General features: G+C 52.0%; 6 protein-coding genes across 6 annotated transcripts; 3 read left to right on the forward strand and 3 right to left on the reverse strand.

Moving 5' to 3' along the window:
* Positions 1–12: 12 nt before the first annotated feature.
* Positions 13–3251, reverse strand: PG997_008513 (uncharacterized protein; the record flags this gene model as incomplete). Its single annotated transcript, XM_066812828.1, has 6 exons — positions 13–426; positions 477–2353; positions 2414–2504; positions 2599–2880; positions 2966–3055; positions 3117–3251. 6 exons carry the CDS (start codon positions 3249–3251, stop codon positions 13–15), a joined length of 2889 nt encoding a protein of 962 aa, XP_066668170.1.
* Positions 3252–4304: 1053 nt separating this feature from the next.
* Positions 4305–4726, forward strand: PG997_008514 (sm snRNP core protein Sme1; the record flags this gene model as incomplete). Its single annotated transcript, XM_066812829.1, has 3 exons — positions 4305–4445; positions 4514–4607; positions 4674–4726. 3 exons carry the CDS (start codon positions 4305–4307, stop codon positions 4724–4726), a joined length of 288 nt encoding a protein of 95 aa, XP_066668171.1.
* Positions 4727–4871: 145 nt separating this feature from the next.
* PG997_008515 (5-formyltetrahydrofolate cyclo-ligase) lies at positions 4872–5695 on the reverse strand (the record flags this gene model as incomplete). The annotated part of the gene is made up of 2 exons (XM_066812830.1): positions 4872–5518; positions 5578–5695. The coding sequence occupies 2 exons, from the start codon at positions 5693–5695 to the stop codon at positions 4872–4874; spliced, it is 765 nt and encodes a 254-aa protein (XP_066668172.1).
* A 1169-nt stretch (positions 5696–6864) lies between these two features.
* Positions 6865–10078, forward strand: PG997_008516 (uncharacterized protein; the record flags this gene model as incomplete). Its single annotated transcript, XM_066812831.1, has 4 exons — positions 6865–6883; positions 6928–8451; positions 8502–9111; positions 9175–10078. The coding sequence occupies 4 exons, from the start codon at positions 6865–6867 to the stop codon at positions 10076–10078; spliced, it is 3057 nt and encodes a 1018-aa protein (XP_066668173.1).
* Positions 10079–12839: 2761 nt separating this feature from the next.
* PG997_008517 (uncharacterized protein) lies at positions 12840–13832 on the reverse strand (the record flags this gene model as incomplete). Its single annotated transcript, XM_066812832.1, has 1 exon — positions 12840–13832. The coding sequence occupies one exon, from the start codon at positions 13830–13832 to the stop codon at positions 12840–12842; it is 993 nt and encodes a 330-aa protein (XP_066668174.1).
* A 2027-nt stretch (positions 13833–15859) lies between these two features.
* Positions 15860–18965, forward strand: PG997_008518 (elongation factor 2; the record flags this gene model as incomplete). Its single annotated transcript, XM_066812833.1, has 3 exons — positions 15860–15867; positions 16419–18888; positions 18948–18965. The coding sequence occupies 3 exons, from the start codon at positions 15860–15862 to the stop codon at positions 18963–18965; spliced, it is 2496 nt and encodes an 831-aa protein (XP_066668175.1).
* Between the last annotated feature and the right edge of the window lie 287 nt (positions 18966–19252).

Below are 19252 nucleotides of genomic sequence, written 5' to 3' on the forward strand. Positions count from 1 at the left end.
TTGTATGGGATTCTAGCCCTCAAAGCGGAAACGGGATGCTTCAAGGTCACCCAACCCATCACGAGGAGCCACGTAGCGTCTTCGGTACGTGTTCGTGAAATCTTGCAGGATAGATCGGATTTGGCGTACCTCCCCGGTATCGTTGGCACCTAGTCGTTCCCTAATCTTGACCATCAAGCGCTCCACCTCGGCAGGAGTGACTGTGCCTTGCGGAAGCATTGTCAGGGTTCGCTCAACCCAGGCTGCTGTTTCCGTCGGCATGATCTCGAACAAGGAGAGAAGGGCACCGCTGGCATCGGCAAAGCAGTCGCGGGGGAAGCTGATCATCATGCCTGCCAGGAGACGTTTCACCAAAGCGTCCCCCTGGCTGATGATCAACTGCTTCACCATGTTCTGCAGTTGCACATCGACGCCCGGGCTTACGTGCTCGAGGGATGAAGGGGGTTTTTGCCGCCCCAAGATAACAAGTCTCGAACGTAATGCAGCGTAGCCGATAGCGGTGGTCGTTGTTCCAATCCCAGAACAGATATGGCGGCTTCGAAGATAGGGGTGAACAGCTGTGAAGGGATGAGTTTGTGGGGGTAGTAAAGAAGAGCATCGATCATGAGGCGGAAGAAGTCTTCTGTAACGTCAGGTAGCTCTTGTGGAGATAATTCACTGATGAAACGTAGAACATTCGTTGCTTGCGCCTCAAAGAATGTGTAGATGGAGTCTGTGATGCTTTGGTCCACATGCTCTCGATCGTCGGAGAATTCGCGGAGGATGGCGCTGGTTACCCAAAGGAAACACCCCTGTCTTGAGCTTTGGAAACCTTGTGCCAGCTTGTTGGCCATCTCCGGCAGTAATGGTGTCATGGCACCCCGGTGGCTTATCACAATGAAACGCCAGCATCTGCAGATTCGCTCGCAGATGGGAGAGAAGTCAACAAAGCTTTCGAGCACCTTGGCCAAGATGGGGAAAACCTCCACCCAGTACTTGACAGCAGGGTCCTCTTCGCCACGAGCCACCGGGGGCACTGTGACCACGATCTGCACAAACATAGTGATAAGCTGCAAATGGTCGGCAACTGCAAGCTTCCCGGGCTCATCAGTCGCATTGTTTGCCTTGGTCATCAGTCTTTGCACAAGGGGGTCGCAGTACAGCTTGAGCAACCGGTAGATATCGGTCTTTGGCTGCATTGCAACCACGGTGGCCACACCTTCCGTGATCTCTTCTTGGCTAGCATCTTGCAGAGTGTCAAGGACCTGATCGTAAAACTGCTGGAGCTGGTCCACCTGTACACCAAGCAAATGCTTGCAGTCTTGGCAGAAATACTTGATGGCCATTGCTGCTGCACGAACGACCTCCTTAGAATCAGTCTGGAACGACGAAACGATGTAGTTGAACTGGCCCTCAAAGAGTTCGGGGTGTGCTGCCGTCCATTCGGTGTATCGCCCAAGAACCATGATGGTGGCGAAGCGAAGCTTTTCGTGGGCAGGAATCTGAATGAGCAAGGGCATAAGTTGGGGAAGGACAATGCTCTCATCCTTTTCCACCATACGACCCATGGCTCGCATGGAGAACAAGGGTGCTTCCAGCTCTTGCCAATGAGGTACTGACGTGGCCGTTGCCATACCTCCATACTTCTGAGTCCATATTCTAATGGCATCCAAGACTTTGGTCAGACAGTCGGTAACGCCCATTACCTCACAAGCATCCTTGAGTGTATCGCCCATATGATGCCTGAACTCTCGGAACTTCTCCTCCGCGACAAGATCGTTGGAGAACAGCTCGCGGGCGTTGGCATCGCGTCCATCCTCGGAATCAGGATATTGCAGGTGCTTTAACAAACTATCCACCAGCTTTGAGTAGACGTCGACGAGCTCCATCCTAGCCTGGATGTAGCGTTCCAGTACGAGGTATTGCTTCAGTTCATACCAAAAGTCGAAGGTGTACTCGATCACGTCTCGTTCTTCATCCCTCTCCACGCACTCCAGGATTGCATCGATAAGGGGCCGGAAATGCGCAGTCTCGCGCGCGATAGCAACAACCCAGGCGATACCGGCATCGGAGAAGACTCGTGTTAGCGACTTGTACGCCTCGGTGTCTTCTTCCTCGACGAATTTCTGAATCTTAGGCCGCAGCCCAATGACCCTTGGAAGCATGATATTGATGCTTGCCACATTGTCGTCAACCTCCCTGGTTTCCCTCACAATGCTCGAGAGGCATTCGGCAGCCTCCTGGAACGAACGGTCGCTCTCTAAAGCATTGAATACCACACCCAGGAGAGGGGAATTGACGAAGTCATTGACGGGGACTTCGCGCAACCATGATGTTATACACTCTAACAACTGAGGATTCGTCGCGGCTTCGGCTACAACGCAGTATATTAGCATTTATCGGCGAGTAATATGTGATGCTGCAAACGACTTACGTGAAGAGTGCGCGTAGTTGATCAGTAGTTGCACTACCTGAGGGGCGTTGTCCGACAATAATTCGGTGGTTCTCAGGGCGAGTTCTTCTTCCTATCGAAACCAATTAGACTGCGATCCAAGGTCTGTTGTACCACCACGAGGCGCCGCCGGAAGATAATTTGCTGCTAATTCGCGGTCCACATACACTCAGGCTGATTTTGCGTCCTTCAGTCACCTCTTCAGGAAGAACTCGGAGGAAGTCCAATATGCAAGTATGGCTTTCGGGTTGGTTGCCGAGCGAGGATACAACCAGCGGCAGAACATCCTTCCACTGTGTCATCTGAATTGCTAAAATCGCCAGGCAGACGCACAGCTGGACTCGGATAGGCCTGGGTCCTGAGGCGTAGACCTGCAGCAACTCCAGTAGTTGGGCTCTGACGGCAGGGTGTTCCTCGGCCGGTACTTGAGTAGAAAGGTCGTAGGTGATCTGTCATGATCATTCATTAGTCCTCATTTATTCGCAGAACTTCCCAAACAGTTTGCTTTGCGGCGCTGTAATTCCGTTTCCTTACCTTTCCCTTCAAAGTCGTCGCCGCGAACACCTTGGCCTCAGGCTCGGCATCCGACTTCAGGATCGTGATGGTCGTAGTCCAGGCGCTTGGCTGCCGAGAGTCATGTCAGTAAACAGTCTTTTCCAGGCGATGCCAGGGTTCGAAGACCTACCGACTTCTGGAAGTTTTCCAGATACGTGGCTGCCTTCTTCTTTCGGTCCGCATCGTTACTTCGCATTGTCAGGACTGCGTCCAGCACCGCAGCAGGGGCAAAAGCCGCCTGGTCGCCGACGCCGTTGGCAGCCATGATGGGCGTGGTATGGTTATGTGGGAGCAGCGATGGCTTTCCGGACGAGGAATTTCCTGGGGAGAAAGCAAAGCAGGCTGGCCAGATCGTGGTCGAACAAAGAAGGTAGCTTATGATTCAGAGTCAGAGGCAAGTGGCTGCTTATCGATAACTTTCCCCACGTTGCGCTCTGGTTCGAGAAAGGGCTCAGTGGGATTAAATCGTCCGGGGGAGGTGGGAAGTAAAAGATATACGTGCTGGCGTTGTGGTGGTGAAGAAGAGTGAATGCGCCGAGTGAGAAAGCCCTGTATGAAGATTATGTTTTTGCTGCCTGGATGGAAAGCCTCCCGGGAAAGAAGAGAGATGTTTTCATTGATCACTGTTCCCTGAACATCAGGTTGCTACGCAATAATTCCACGGTGGGGCAGGCAAGATTGGCCAGCTTTAACTCCCCTCCATCCAAGCACCTGAGGTCCAACACCGCCGAGCACTGGAAGAAGACATGCGCCGCACGCACTACCTAGCATGCGACCCCCAAACTTGAGTCTATTATGTATATACTACATACTTTATTTAGTACATTGAGAGATAGAGAGCTGGTTTATGCAATTGCACAGATTTATCGCTCATTCCTGAATGTTTCTTTTCCAGAAGCAACGGCTGCTCTTGATTAGGATTAGGTAGGCCTCTGACCGCAGTGCCAATTGACATCAGTGCCAATCCAATTAATGGATATGGAGTGAGCTCGTGAGAGCGAACATCAAAGAAGAAGAGGGGCGGCCAATCCCTGAGTCAGCTCCATCCAAAAGACCCACAAATATGGGCAGCCAGCAGCGGGACGGATGCCAGCAAAGACAGTCAGTTGAGAGCTGCCCCAAAGCCCAAAGCCGCCTCTTATTAATTTTTAGGTGTCAGCCTTGTCCGTTCGAGCAACCTCTAAACGCGAACCGCCTTATCCATCCACGCGACTGACCGACCACCTTCCTCCCCGACAACCGATATTTCTGCCAGACCTTCGCAGCTTGAGATCTCTTCCCCCAAAAGAGTAGCTACGGCAAGAAACTCCATTTCGCAATGACTGGCCGCGGTGGTGGTGGTGGGCGCAAGGTGCTCCTGCCGCCCATCAACTTCATCTTCAAGCTCCTCCAGTCGCATGCCACGGTCAAGATTTGGCTGTACGAACAACTGGCCATCAGAATCGAGGGAAAGATTCGAGTAGGTTACATATAGCCGCATTGGGCTGGTGCGAAGAACAGCGACTGACTGGGCCGTTTGCTTTCTAGGGCTTCGACGAGTTCATGAACCTGGTTATCGACGATGCGGTGGAGGTCAAGCAGATTACCAAGACGAACCCCGAGGAGAAGAGAAGGACATTAGGTACATGCATCCCAAGCCTTTTGCTCCCCTCTATCAAGCAGCATGCGACTAACACATCATTCCCAGGGCAAATCCTACTGAAGGGCGACAATGTGTCTTTGATTCAGGAGGCTCAGTGATTGACAGCAGGAAAATTGGCGTACAGGACTTCTATGGGCGTCAGGTTTGACGCACCGGTCACATATACTACGATACCACGTTGCAAAAATATGATAACAGAAGAATCTCGGTTGATGGCTGTCTATTTTATCCACCTATCAAAGCTCATCGGTCGGTCGGTGACACTTTGAGCTCGCCATCACCAAGAAAGACGCCATCTATAGGCTGGTCGTGCGGGCCAACTGGGACCGAGTGCTCTGAAGATGGCGGGAGGAATTGTTCTCTCAGAGCTAGCGCATACAGCAATACAGACGGTCGACCGCTCGGAGCCCTGTCTTGTTCCGAAGCCGCCAAAGTATACCTATGCAGAAAGTAATCATAGAAGCCTTTGCCATGACCGAGCCTACGGATCACTCCAGTGCTGGGGTCGGTGTCGAACGCAACCCCTGGCAGTAAGATGAGATCAAGGGATGCATCTTCGGAAGGCTCTCCGCCGAGCTCCCCTACGGTTCGCTGCCTCTGATTGACAGTAGTAGGATCAACACTTGGAATACCCCACTTGTCGTGTTGGAGAGACTCGTAGTCCTGCACATCTCTCAGACTCACCATATCCATGAGTCTTGCGGGACCATCCGCCGCTGGCAAGCCCGATTTGTGAAGATACGGCACGAAGACACGCTTCCCAGACGACAACGCGTCCCTCACAATCAAATCTGTCTGGATCTCCCCATTGGGCATAGACAAGTAGACTGCAACATTCTTGGCGTTGATATAGGGCTGAGATCTGGCCAAGCGATTGAAGGCTTGCGAGCCTTGACAGTATCATGTTAGCCGATCCTCGGAGCATTGCTGCCAATAGGTTGTTGCTGACTTTGAGATGTTACCGAATCGGATGGTATACTAGCAAGCCTCTGCTTCATGAGAGTCCGCAGCTGCGTTTTCGCTGTTTTCAAGGCTGCCGAGTTCATTTCCGGCGACTGCTGCATCATTGCAGCCACCTTAAGCAATCTGGTGAATGCAGTACGAGTATCGAGGAAGATATGGGCATATGTGCTACCGAATCGGCGACAAAAACACCCATGAAACGGCGTTGTGATGGCAGTGACGTCTGAGCCCGCAGGTCAAGCTACAGTACAACCTCGCCTATCAACGTCCGACTGGTGCAGCGTAGGCCGAATTAAACGACACCTGCGTGCGGCCTGCAGGTCTTGGCCCAGAACAGAACAAACTAGATGAGAACGGCAGCAAGGGGATTGCCTCCGTAACGACGTACCAATACGAACGCTGCGCTGCTTGCCAAGAGCCAGCCAGTGAAGGACGAGTATGGAGGGGCAGGAGTGGGAGCATGCAGATAGGTGGAATGTCAGCCAAACAGAGGATGGCAGGATGGGCACATTGGCTAATAAAGGAGGCTCGAACTCTCGGGCGTTTCTCGATGCATCGTGTGGCACAAAACTGCCAGTGTCTATCGATCTTATCAATCTGATCAACAGCGAAACTTTCCAAGGGCCCGCTAGCCAGGTTAGCGTGTCGATTCAGAAGCCTCACAAGCCAGCCAGCCGCCTTTGCCGCAGCGACAGCCCATGCCAGATTAAGGTTTGGCTGACGTCCAAAGGCCACCTGAGAAATTCCAGACTGCAAGCCAGCAGACCACTTGCATGCATCACTCCACGTACCTACCTATTATTATATGCTGCTACATCTGCAGCGTACGTACATACATGCTATATCCCTCGCATCGAACACCTCGATCGTCGCCTCGATCCATTCCTTAGCTCTCTCATACTACGTCCATGTGTTGCGCTAGGCCGTTCCAAACCAGTAAATCTGTACATGTGCAGTCATCAAGGTGGGGATATCCAGTGTCCTGCTCTTACGACCAGGGTATTACCAGCTGCTGTGTCTACCTAGGCTAGCTTCCAATATTTTGCATCCTCCATACAGCCATTCCATAGGGTGTAGGGCAGCCGGCCGTATCACCTGCTTGACTCATTCTCTCCATTGGGCATCGAGTCAACCGGAGGTTGCGCGCGCCATCCCCCTCGTGTGCTGCTAACGCCTGTCACCTTTGGGAAACCACACCTCGGTAGCCTTGTCTCGCGTGCCTTGCTTTTTCCCTTCCAGTCTTCTCTGATGCCACATTCGCATGCGAAGAGCCATGATCATTCGCTGTCACCGTCGTCCATCCCCACTACTCCGGCGCAAGATACCTTCCCGTTAGAACCCATCCGCCCCAGAAATCCCAAAAGTCCCACATTACGTCCCAAGTCCAGCCCCACGGCGCACCATGCGCCTTCCGCCGTTATAACTTCATCAGCCCATGACCCCTCCACTGCCCTGCTTGAGGACCCGGGCACCGAGCTAGACGAGATCCTGCCTCCTACAAATTCTCGAGGGTCCCATGGCGACAGCAGCGCAGGCCACGACGACTATGATCTCCACACTCATTGCGAGACTGAGGTGATCCGTCTGGCCGTAGACGAGCGACGAGGCCCAATGTCGAAGGCTCCCCTACTTATCCGTTCGTCGCCGGACTTCGGTACCGGGTCGTACGGCGCGGCACCTCTGAATTCTGTCGAGGATGACGCAATTGACGGCGGCGACGATGATCTGACAGAAATACCCCACAGGCGCTCGACCGAAGCCGAAGCCGATACTTCGCGGCGGCGCAAGTCTCAGAGCACTACTCGGTCCAATGGCTTGGCACGCGAAAGCATATCGTCTCTATCAAGACGAAGAAGAATATCAGAGGAAATCGGGGGTTCCACTGTTGTTGGTGGTGTCGAAGGCCGGTTCGGGGTCACAGAAACATCTCTGTCAAGCGAACCCATTATAGATGCGAAGTCGAGCTCAAGCTCACTGCATGGCGGCGACGATGAGGATGATGCGCATGATTCCGATGGGGACTTTGCAGCCGACATAAACGACGAGGATCCGCCTGATAACTCTCCGTACCCCCAAGTTCGCGCCTCGGTCTCCCCAACAGACAATACTACCTTATCCATAAACACCCCTCGCATGTGGATTCTGTCTACATTATTCGCTATCCTCGGATCTTCTACCAATCTTTTCTTTTCTTTGAGATACCCAAGTGTCGCAATTACTCCGGTTATAGCATTGCTTCTTGTTCACCCTCTCGGTTTACTGTGGGACTTCGCATTAAAACGGCGGACTGACCCAACTGAAGAATTCATAGATGGCGAGAGGACAGACGCATCCAGTGCACTTCGGCCTGGCAGCGAGGGTACAGATCTTTCCAAGAAAAGAAGTCGCGGAGAACGGTTTCGTCTTTGGCTTGCTCAGGGAAGTTGGAACGAGAAGGAACACAGCTGCGTGTATGTCAGCAGCAACGTCTCCTTCGGCTTCGCCTTTGCAACCGATGTCATAGTGGAACAAACCCAGTTTTATAAGCAGGACGCCAGTATCGTGTATCAGCTGCTACTCACGTTGTCGACCCAGATTCTAGGCTATGCATTTGCTGGCCTCACCCGGCGATTTCTCGTGCGGCCAAGCGGGATGATATGGCCGGGTACCCTCATGTCTGCCGCCATGTTTACAACACTACACAAAGAAGAGAACAACCCAGCCAACGGCTGGACCATGAGTCGTTGGAAGTTCTTCTATATAATATGGACCGGAGCCTTTCTCTTCTACTTTTTCCCTGGCCTGCTCATGCCGGCATTGAGTTATTTCAATGTGATCACGTGGTTTGCGCCAGACAACGTGGTCGTGTCGAACTTATTCGGTGTGGTGTCGGGATTGGGACTTTTCCCGGTTACTTTTGACTGGGCTCAGATTGCCTACATTGGCTCGCCCCTTTTGACCCCTTTTGGGCTGCCATGAATGTGGTTGGCGGTTTGGTCATCGTAATGTGGATAATCGCCCCCATTGCGTATTATACGAACACATTCTACTCGTCGTACATGCCCATCCTCTCATCATCGGTCTTTGACAACACTGGCAAGATCTATAATGTCAGCCGGATTCTTACACCGGAATTCTTATTCGACAGCGGCGGGTATGACAGCTACAGCCGAGTCTTCCTCCCCATTACGTATGTCCTCAGCTACGGGCTGCAATTTGCAGGGCTGGCGTCGCTTTTGACACATACAGCTTGCTGGCATGGGAAGGACATTTGGACGCAATGGAAAAGATCGCTGAAAGAAGCAGAGGAAGAAAGCAAGCCCGACTATCAGCCACTATCTGGCGGGGATACGGGACTCTCACCCATCTCACGGAATGGGCTGTCTCGAACCCTGAGGAGATCAAGTTCGAATTTTGATTCCCTCATGAGCCGAGAAGATGTCCATAACCGACTTATGAGGAGATATAAGGATGCACCACTGAGCTGGTACTTATGGACTGCGATTACCATGACAGCCATCGGGGTCTTTGTTGTAGAATAGTAAGTCCGAACTATTTAATACCTCCCAGGTCTTTATTTTGAAGTAGCTAACACCGTCATCAGTTATCCCATTCATCTACCCTGGTATGGTCTGTTCCTAGCTCTCGGAATATGCTCCATACTCTTCATCCCAATCGGCATAGTAATGGCAGTTACGAACCAGCAGAGCAGCATTTACCTCATTTGCCAGCTCGTCGCAGGCTTTGTCTTTCCCGGGCGGCCTGTCGCGAACATGGTCTTCGTGACGTATGGGTATATCTCGTCGGCCCAAGGCATCAAGTTCGCTGCAGATTTGAAGCTTGGCCATTATATGAAAATCCCACCGCGGATTCTCTTCAAAGTCCAGATGGTGGCAACAATTGTCTCCTCACTCACCCAGATTGCCGTTCTCAACTGGATGTTCACGAATGTCCCCGGCATCTGCACACCAGACGCAATCAATGGCTTCACTTGCCCGATAGCTCGAGTTCATTTCAACGGTTCCATCCTTTGGGGCGTTGTAGGCCCAGCCAAGTTCTTCGGCCCCGGTGCGACATACCGTCCATTAGTCTGGGGTTTCCTGATCGGGGCCATTGCTCCCATCCCTCTTTGGCTCTATGGTCGCAACAAAAAGAACAGCATAGTCCGCAAGATCAACCTCCCGGTCCTGTTCGGGTCGCTGAGCTGGATCCCTCCAGCCACGGGCCTCAACTTCTCCGTCTGGGCCTTGGTGTGTTACGTCTTCAACTACCAGATCAAGAACCGCGCCAGCGCCTGGTGGTCTAAGTACACCATGACACTGAGTGCGGCTCTCGACTCGGGCTTGGCTTTCGGCATCGTCATCGTCTTCTTCGGGTTCATCTATCCCGGCTGGATGGACGGCTTCTCGTGGTGGGGAACCGAGGTCTACAAACAGGGCTGCGACTGGCAAGCCTGCGCCCTGAAAAGCGTTGCAAACGGAACGCATTTTGGGCCGGATGATTGGTGATCAATTGCCCACAGCAGAGAGGGGCTAAGGGGACGATTGCATGATCCACGATAATAACGACGTATTGATTGTCTTTGACTTGATATTTTGCACGCATTAGACAGTTCTGCGATGATATAGGCAGTTACTTAGCGAATTTAGGAGGTGTACATCTCGAACAATGCCATATTTTACAATAGGTTCGTTCCTTCCTAACCCACTGCGATCACTTAACGTGATGATAAGACCATACGCCCGAGGTTTGGATAATATTGTAGCAGGTAGAGAGGTGCTCGGATGCTCGAATTCCCGGCCTGAGTTGATGCAAACATTGGGTTCGAGCGTACATGCGGCCTTGTATTTCTTCTTACGCTTACATATAGTCTGCTCAATGCTGCAGCGCTAACTACTACGAGATATTTTTAGAAGGAATTTCTTTTTTGAAAAGGTATTATTCAGACCCAAGGTTGCAAAATGTTCGATGTCTGATCGTGGGCTATTTCGGTCTTGGCATATGCATGTAAGCCACGCCTTTATAAGAAGATCCGGTCTCTCCCTGCCAAGTCGTCGTGGACATTATAGTTCCCAAGCACCAATGTCAAACTCGGCTGATTTGTATCTTCAAAAGAGTTGCGGCAGAGGATCATGGTGCTTGTTGATATGAGTTTCCTCGTAAAAAGGTTTAGGTATTAGACTAGCGCGGTGCCATCCGAAAGTGTTTTTATTATTGGACGGTTTATTCCCCTTCTCGCTAGAATCGTCGACATCGCCGCCTGCGGGAGCTAGCTCATCGCTGTAGCCGAGTTCTTTTGCAAGACTCGTCCAGAAGGTTGGAGATGCTGTGCACCGCCGCAACAAAGCTTCCCAATCCGGCTGGTACGCGTGGCAGCTCGAGGCTGGCCTCATGGCATTGTCCGGTCGAGCTGCCGCAGGAGTCCGCACCCTATGGACCAAGTCCACCGTGATGCGACAGTTCCAGCTCACGCAATCCTCAATGGATGACCGTTTTCATGAGGATATAATTTCGTTGATAAATTTAGCAGCTTTCGCTTGGGGCTTCTGACTGGTTGTCATCGATGCCCAGCCCGCCGAACACTAACTAGTCTTGATCGCCAGTAAACACTTCACGATACCCAGGCCACAAGATTTGTTAATCTATTGGATCTTATCAAACGAAGTAAACATCCAGACTGCAGTAGCTCTAATGTTTGGGGGTAAAGGGTTCACAACATCAGCTGAAGCTCCGTCGCATTAGGCCGAGTGATGTGGTTAGCTCCTGTCCGGGCCACTGCTAGTACAGATCTCTAGCAGCAGTATCGTGCCCGGGAGCTGAAAACGATCTCGGGATACCGTCCGAACTATGTAAGTAGGGAAAAGGTAGCTTAAAATAAGGGTATTATCGTACCGGCACCCTGTGGCTTTAGCGCCATTGTTTGGGCTCGGGGCGGCCTCGAACGGTCTAGATGTTATTTTCCCTTGTGTGCCCGAGAGGCTTTTACGGTTTGATTAACGGGAGCGCCTTTGACGTGTCAATGTTTCATTGTTTTCGGGCAATGAAGATATAAGTTGAGCTCGGGATCATGACTGTCTCCCATTTTGCAGACATCCCAAGAATCAGCAAAGCTCCGTCCAGGACAGTGCAGCACATCCCCAACGACTACCAGCCCCTTTTCGACACTACGCCATATCCAGCCATCGCAATGTCAGCAGCACTTGCCCACAACATCAAGACCTGTGCTGGTTGCCAAAGCAGAGCTAAGGCACAGTGGTTCGAGAAGACGATTGGGATCCTGTACTACTTCTTGATCAAGCTCTTCTAAAGCACATATTCAAGCCAAATCTCAACTTCATCTTTTTCCAAAAGTACCATATTGATTGATATATTCCTTTGTCAAAAAAAAAGACCGCCGTGCACTACTATTTCCTTGTAAGTCGGCAATGAGAAGCCTTTATTGAAATCCCAAAATCTCTGCTTGAGCTTGCAGTCGGAGGGGTTGAGAAACATTATTGCTCACATATAGTTGTACAGGTACATCATTCAAATACCAGTTGCGGAAACGAAAATCGTTCCTCACAGGCCCTGGGCGCCTATCTACATGTCGTTTCATGATATCCAGTCACTGTTTTGGGGCACAATGGACAGCAACCCCAATTCTACATTGCAACCGTTAGGAACCATTGTAAAGGTCTACCCGGGCGAAACCGACCATTCACTTGTCAGATTCTCATATGCGATGCCGACTAAAGCCTTATATACTTGATTTATGGGAGGGGGAAGAGATGTATATAAATATTTGGGGCAGGCCCACGAGTATAAAAGTTAGAGGGGAAAAGGTGTTATCCCACGTGCTGAGCAACTACGGAGAGCAAAAATGTGGCATTTGGAGCTGGTTTCCATGTCCCCAAAACATAGCCCAAGCAGGGTATTGTGTTCTTATGGTATGGGTTATAGAGATTGTTGATGAGAGAAAGTGCCGGTATGCATTCTCCTATTCGTGTGGTGTTGCTCACTTATGCTACCTGCTGCGCAGACATAGCTAGAATAGAATACTGAATGTGAGGACTCGCTGGAAAGCGCTTCGATACGAACACTGCAGTGGCCTCCTCCTTGGTCTTCTTGTTGGTGTGACAGGCCTGAAATGCTTCGCACAAGCTCAGCTCCGCGCAGCTAAGACCAGTCCATTCAACCGAAGGAACAAGAATCTAAGCCATGTAAAAGGGACGGACAGGGGACTTATCCTATTACGATCATGGATTAATCAACGATGGTCGGGCTCTGGCTTCATAGCGAGCGAGTTGGAACTGGCAGACTACGATGCAGTCGTGTAACGATCTCCAGGAAGTCGGGGTCGTTGTCGTATGTAAGTATGCCATGCCGAACAAAGAAGTCGATCATAACCGAAGCGCAGTTCGTCTTGAACTCTTCTCGCAGAAGCGCCTCCTTGACTTCTTCTACCGACATCAAATAGAACTCTTCCACCTCGTCGTCCTGGGGTTTGGGGACAACGTCCGACCCCACCTCGAGGTCGTAGACGTACAGCACGTCGGGTACCACCAGACCTAGCTCCCCTCCGGAGCCTGCTGCGCTCTCGGCGACGTACGTTACCACGCCTGCAGACCGCGCATGTTTGCGGACAAAGTCCTCGGGCAGCGAAGCTTCTTCATCAGCCTCGTGGATGATGCACTCAAACGGCGACTCCTCGGCCCTTATGCCGCCAGCTACGGTAGTATCCAGCTTGCCTGGCCACGTCTTGAGATGTCGACTGCGCCGAGGAACCCAGACTTTGATTTCTCCGGCGGATGTGCGGGTATAGACTGTCATGTGCGCGCCGCGGCAACAAATTCCAAATAGCCCTGCAGCAGCTCTCAACAGCTGAACACGCTTTCCGTCGTAATTAGCACCCAGAACCTTGTAGTCCTCCGGATGTGGCCGAATCAGATTTCCAAAGACCTTCGAATCCGAAGCTGCTTGGATCACCTCCTTGAAAGCAGCATTGATGGCGTTGGCGGTATCGGCTCCATTGGACGGGTCGAGGACGCGGACACTACGCGGGCCGGAGGGGTCGTGGGTAATGACGAAGTTCGACGTCCACGGCATCTTCTGCACAATGGACGGAAGCATGAATCCATGGGACCGAGAATCTCCAGGGAGGAGGAGCTGGTAGAGCGCGGTTTGGTCATCTTGCGAGTAGGGCCGCTGCGAAATGTCGACGTGGGGATAGTTATCGCATGCCTTCACCAGGTCGAGGTACGTTCTTTGCTTTGGCTGGGACATCCTGAGAATCGCTGCAGAGGATCGTCTTTCTATTCCTGTCTTCTTCAGGCCCAAAATAGAGACCACGTTGCTCTTCAATGGTCAAAGTGGTCTTTGCTAGGGCAGGTCCTTGGATGATGATGGTTGAAGTCGTGATCGCTATCTCTCCGGATTTGTGTCTTGGGGAACAAAATGATGATTTATCTCACCGTTCAAATTTTACAACGAGATTATCCAGACCATTATTTAAAAAAAGTTACAAGCTCATCAATCTTTCTGATATCTTCCATTCAGTGTAAGTCACACCTGGCAGCCTGGCCTACGACATCCTTGGGAGTAAGTCCATAGTATAGTAGCTATCGATAAGATAAGCTTATCCGAACTACCCCTCCAGCCCACACTTTTGGTGCTATCCCCCACTTCGGAGCAAGAGCAAAAAGAAAGTGCTGCTCGGGTAAAGAGAGGGGTAATTATGGTAGCTGGGCAACACTGAGCATAACTGATGTCCCGAGGTTTGCTTCAGCTTGATGCTGCATGTATCACCTGCAAGTAGGTGACCAGTGGACATCATAGCTGCGGTAAGATTCACGAACTGAGAACGGATATTTTCCCACCGGGAAGCTTATTCTGCTTGTGGGCTGTGGTACGCCAGAACCCAAAGAATGGCTTGATGCTGCCAGAGAGTGCTGGCCCTTCCTGTTTCACGCTCCGCAACAACTGGGCTGGGATAGAACCTAGAGATCCTGGGTAAAAGAGCTGTATTTGCCCTTTACTCAGACATATGAGATACACATATGAGTGTCTCTTGCAGGAGAAGAAGCATGGTGAGGGATGGGCATCGTCGTGGTGTGTGTGGTGGGAGATCATTGGTACTGGAATGGGTGGCGGGGCTTGTTCCCAGATGCTGCCTGCATGAGGGACAAGGAGAAAGCAGCGCTCCAGTTAGAGTTCGTATGTGATGGTCTTCCACTTCATGCCCAATTCCTGGACTCTTTGAGTTTAGGCCTGTGTCTGCAGCATTGCCTCTAGTGAGTTCGTCGAGGTCTTATTCAAGCTGTCATCCATGCCTAGCTGCGAAGCTCTTCCTCCTAGTCTCTCGGACTTAAGAAAGAGTCACGCCGGATGAGCAAGCCTTGCTACTGCTTTGGGGGAGAGGGCAATTCGGTCAAAATCCGCCCAGTAAGTCGAGTGGCATCATCCCACATGTTCTCGTCAGACGAGTGGCCAGAGTGGGTAAATGTGCCGTCAATATCAGACTCGAGACACCAGTCCAGACCCAGACCCGGACAGGCTGTGGCAGTACACAGTCCCCCAATTCCCCTGCGTGTGTTTCTCGGCGCACCAAATCAGCATTTGCTTAGAAATTCCACCGCCCGATAAGATGATGAGTCCTCCCCGCTCGCCCGCCCAGTTTCAGTTATCCCACAGATATTCCATAGGTACAGTAGACAAGCCAGTCATCCCATTGAATAACTTCGTTTTTCAGGACGATGACTCTAGTGGCGTATGACAGCTATTGTGACAGACGAGACACTGGGATCACCGGAATAACCGGGTGATTCCAGTGTCTTTTTCCAATGTATTCAATGGGACATCGATTATTCCAATGGAAGAACGTGAGATAAGCAGTAGACAGTCCAGAGCACCCAGTGGCAATTCGCAACCTAATTAGGGCTTGGATGAAGTTGTCCCATTAACAGCACCACCAACTTTCACAAGCCCGACGAGGTGGGGCCAGCTCCCCTCAGTTTTTTTTCCTGCAGCCCCGCACTTCGACCAGTTTATTCGACTGCGACAGTTTCCCTTAACTCCCCCTCCTCCTCTTCACATAACCACTGCAGGGAGCCTTCTGTTGGTGCTGCGTGCGACTTATAAACATCAACTTCTTCTTCGGTTCTCCTGTGTTCAATCTGTCTTGTCGATCGTCTTTGATCGACTTTTGCACAGAAGAGGTCTATTTCTCGCCTCGCACAACCCCGCACCACCGGGTCTTTCAACACCACACATCACAGGTTTTCGTCGGGTCTCGCCCGTAAAACACCGCAAAGATGGTCAAGTAAGTTCACTGCCTATCCGTCCTCGTCTTCATAGACGTCCGTCATCACTGCCATGGCGATTCCCTGCGTTGCTACGATCGCGCAATGTGCATGGTTGCCGCCCTGCGGGGCTTGGCATCGTCAACACCAGATCCTCACCACCAATTCATCGAGACCATGCTAATTCTTGTTCCTTTACAGCTTCAGTAAGTTCGATACGCAATTACTATTGCCTTCCGAGAAGCCGGGCATCATTTCCAAGGGAGTTCTTCACTTGGGGATGCTTGCTTGATATCCATTCTCCCCTCCCTAATGGCTCGACATCCTCAACACCAAATTCTCTTCACCACCGTCACCACTACTTCAAATGCATGCTAACAAAAGCTAGCGGTTGACGAGGTTCGTAAGTTGATGAAAGTAAATCCTCTCTTTTTATTGTTTGAACGACTGCTAACATTCTAATAGGGACAAGCCGTAAGTACTGGAAGCCAGAGGATCGAAAACGACGACGTGGGGACCCAGACCGGGGCTCCAGCTCGAACATATGAGGATTGTTACTAACGTATCAAAGGTCCAACGTGCGTAACATGTCCGTTATTGCCCACGTCGATCACGGCAAATCTACCCTGACCGACTCTCTGCTGGCCAAGTGCGGTATTATCTCTTCTGCCAAGGCTGGAGATGCTCGTGCCACCGACACACGTCAAGATGAGCAGGACCGTGGTATCACCATCAAGTCCACCGCCATTTCCCTGTACGGCGAGCTCCCCTCCGAGGAGGACATTAAGGACATCCAGAACCAAAAGACCGAGGGCAACGGCTTCTTGATCAACCTGATCGATTCGCCTGGTCACGTTGATTTCTCTTCCGAAGTCACTGCTGCCCTGCGTGTCACCGATGGTGCTCTGGTTGTCGTCGACACCGTTGAGGGTGTCTGTGTCCAGACCGAGACCGTCCTTCGCCAGGCTCTTGCCGAGCGCATCAAGCCCGTTGTCATTATCAACAAGGTCGATCGTGCTCTTCTCGAGCTTCAGGTCTCCAAGGAGGACTTGTACCAGTCTTTCTCCCGTACCATCGAGTCCGTCAACGTCGTCATCTCGACTTACCTCGACAAGTCTCTCGGTGACCTCCAGGTCTACCCCTACAAGGGAACCGTCGCTTTCGGTTCCGGTCTCCACGGTTGGGCCTTCACTGTCCGTCAGTTCGCCACCCGTTACGCCAAGAAGTTCGGTGTCGACCGTAACAAGATGATGGAGCGTCTCTGGGGCGACAACTACTTCAACCCCCACACCAAGAAGTGGACCACCAAGAGCTCTCACGAGGGCAAGGAGCTTGAGCGTGCCTTCAACCAGTTCATCCTGGACCCCATCTTCAAGATCTTCTCTGCTGTCATGAACTTCAAGAAGGATGAGGTTACCACTCTTCTTGCCAAGCTCGACCTGAAGCTCGAGACCGCCGACAAGGACAAGGAGGGCAAGCAGCTGCTCAAGGCTGTCATGAAGACTTTCCTGCCCGCCGCCGACTCCCTGATGGAGATGATGATTCTTCATCTGCCTTCCCCCGTCACGGCCCAGAAGTACCGTGTCGAGACTCTGTACGAGGGTCCTCAGGATGACGAGGCCGCCATTGCCATCCGTGACTGTGACCCCAAGGGTCCCCTCATGCTGTACGTCTCCAAGATGGTGCCGACCTCCGATAAGGGTCGTTTCTACGCCTTCGGTCGTGTCTTCGCCGGTACCGTCCGTTCCGGTCTGAAGGTCCGCATCCAGGGCCCCAACTACATCCCTGGCAAGAAGGAGGATCTTTTCATCAAGGCCATCCAGCGTACCGTTCTCATGATGGGCGGCAAGGTCGACCCCATTGACGATATGCCTGCTGGTAACATTGTCGGTCTGGTCGGTATCGATCAGTTCCTGCTCAAGTCTGGTACCCTCACTACCAGCGAGACCGCCCACAACATGAAGGTCATGAAGTTCTCTGTGTCCCCTGTTGTCCAGCGTTCCGTCCAGGTCAAGAACGCCCAGGATCTTCCCAAGCTTGTCGAAGGTCTCAAGCGTCTCTCCAAGTCTGACCCTTGTGTTCTAACTTCCTCCAACGAGTCCGGTGAGCACGTCGTCGCCGGTGCTGGTGAGCTCCATCTCGAGATTTGCTTGAACGATCTCGAGAACGACCACGCTGGTGTTCCTCTTATCATCTCCGACCCTGTCGTCGGTTACCGTGAGTCGATTGCTGGCAAGTCTAGCATGACCGCTCTGTCCAAGTCGCCCAACAAGCACAACCGTATCTACATGACGGCTGAGCCCATTGACGAGGAGCTTGCCCTGGCTATTGAGGCTGGCAAGATCTCTCCCCGTGAGGATTTCAAGACTCGTGCCCGCACTCTGGCCGACGACTTCGGTTGGGATGTCACCGATGCCCGCAAGATTTGGTGCTTCGGTCCCGATACCCAGGGCCCTAACCTGTTGGTTGACCAGACCAAGGCTGTTCAGTACCTGAACGAAATCAAGGACTCCGTTGTCTCCGGTTTCCAGTGGGCCACCCGTGAGGGTCCCGTTGCTGAGGAGCCCATGCGTGGTGTCCGCTGGAACATCATGGATGTCACCCTCCACGCTGATGCCATTCACCGTGGTGCTGGTCAGATCATGCCCACCACCCGTCGCGTCCTGTACGCTTCTACTCTGCTCTCCGAGCCCGCTCTCCAGGAGCCCGTCTTCCTGGTCGAGATTCAAGTGCCCGAGCAGGCTATGGGTGGTGTCTATGGTGTCCTTACCCGCCGCAGAGGTCACGTCTTCGCTGAGGAGCAGCGTCCCGGTACCCCGCTCTTCACCATCAAGGCTTACCTGCCCGTCATGGAGTCTTTCGGCTTCAACGCCGATCTCCGACAGGGAACTGGTGGCCAGGCCTTCCCCCAGATGGTCTTCGACCATTGGCAAGTCCTTCCCGGTGGTTCGCCTCTCGACAACACCTCCAAGGTTGGTGGTATTGTCAACACCATCCGTAAGCGCAAGGGTCTTAAGGTTGATGTGCCTGACGTCAGCAACGTAAGTTTACATCCAAACTCCTTGTATGTGTTGAAACATTCACTAATAAATGTGTACAGTACTACGACAAGCTGTAAGAAGCTTATCAACAAGCTGACAAACATCGGTCTCATACCACATTTCACGACGATTATGAGACAAAATCTCGCATTTACGGGTTGGACCTAAGGCGCCCGGGAGGAAATGCGACGCCTTGGGGGACAAGGAATGATGCGACCGTGGATACCGGAAAAGCTATAAAGGCACAGAGCGTGGATCCTATATTAGCTGTCGTCCATTTGGTTCGCTCTGTAGTTATGAGGAATTGATTTTACGTTTAGACAACTCCTGCATGTTTTCTGCTTCTGTGACTTGTTTGTAGCTC

The sequence above is a fragment of the Apiospora hydei genome (assembly GCF_038363865.1).
Source record: "Apiospora hydei strain CBS 114990 chromosome Unknown utg000006l_segment0_segment0, whole genome shotgun sequence".
NCBI lineage: Eukaryota > Fungi > Ascomycota > Sordariomycetes > Amphisphaeriales > Apiosporaceae > Apiospora > Apiospora hydei.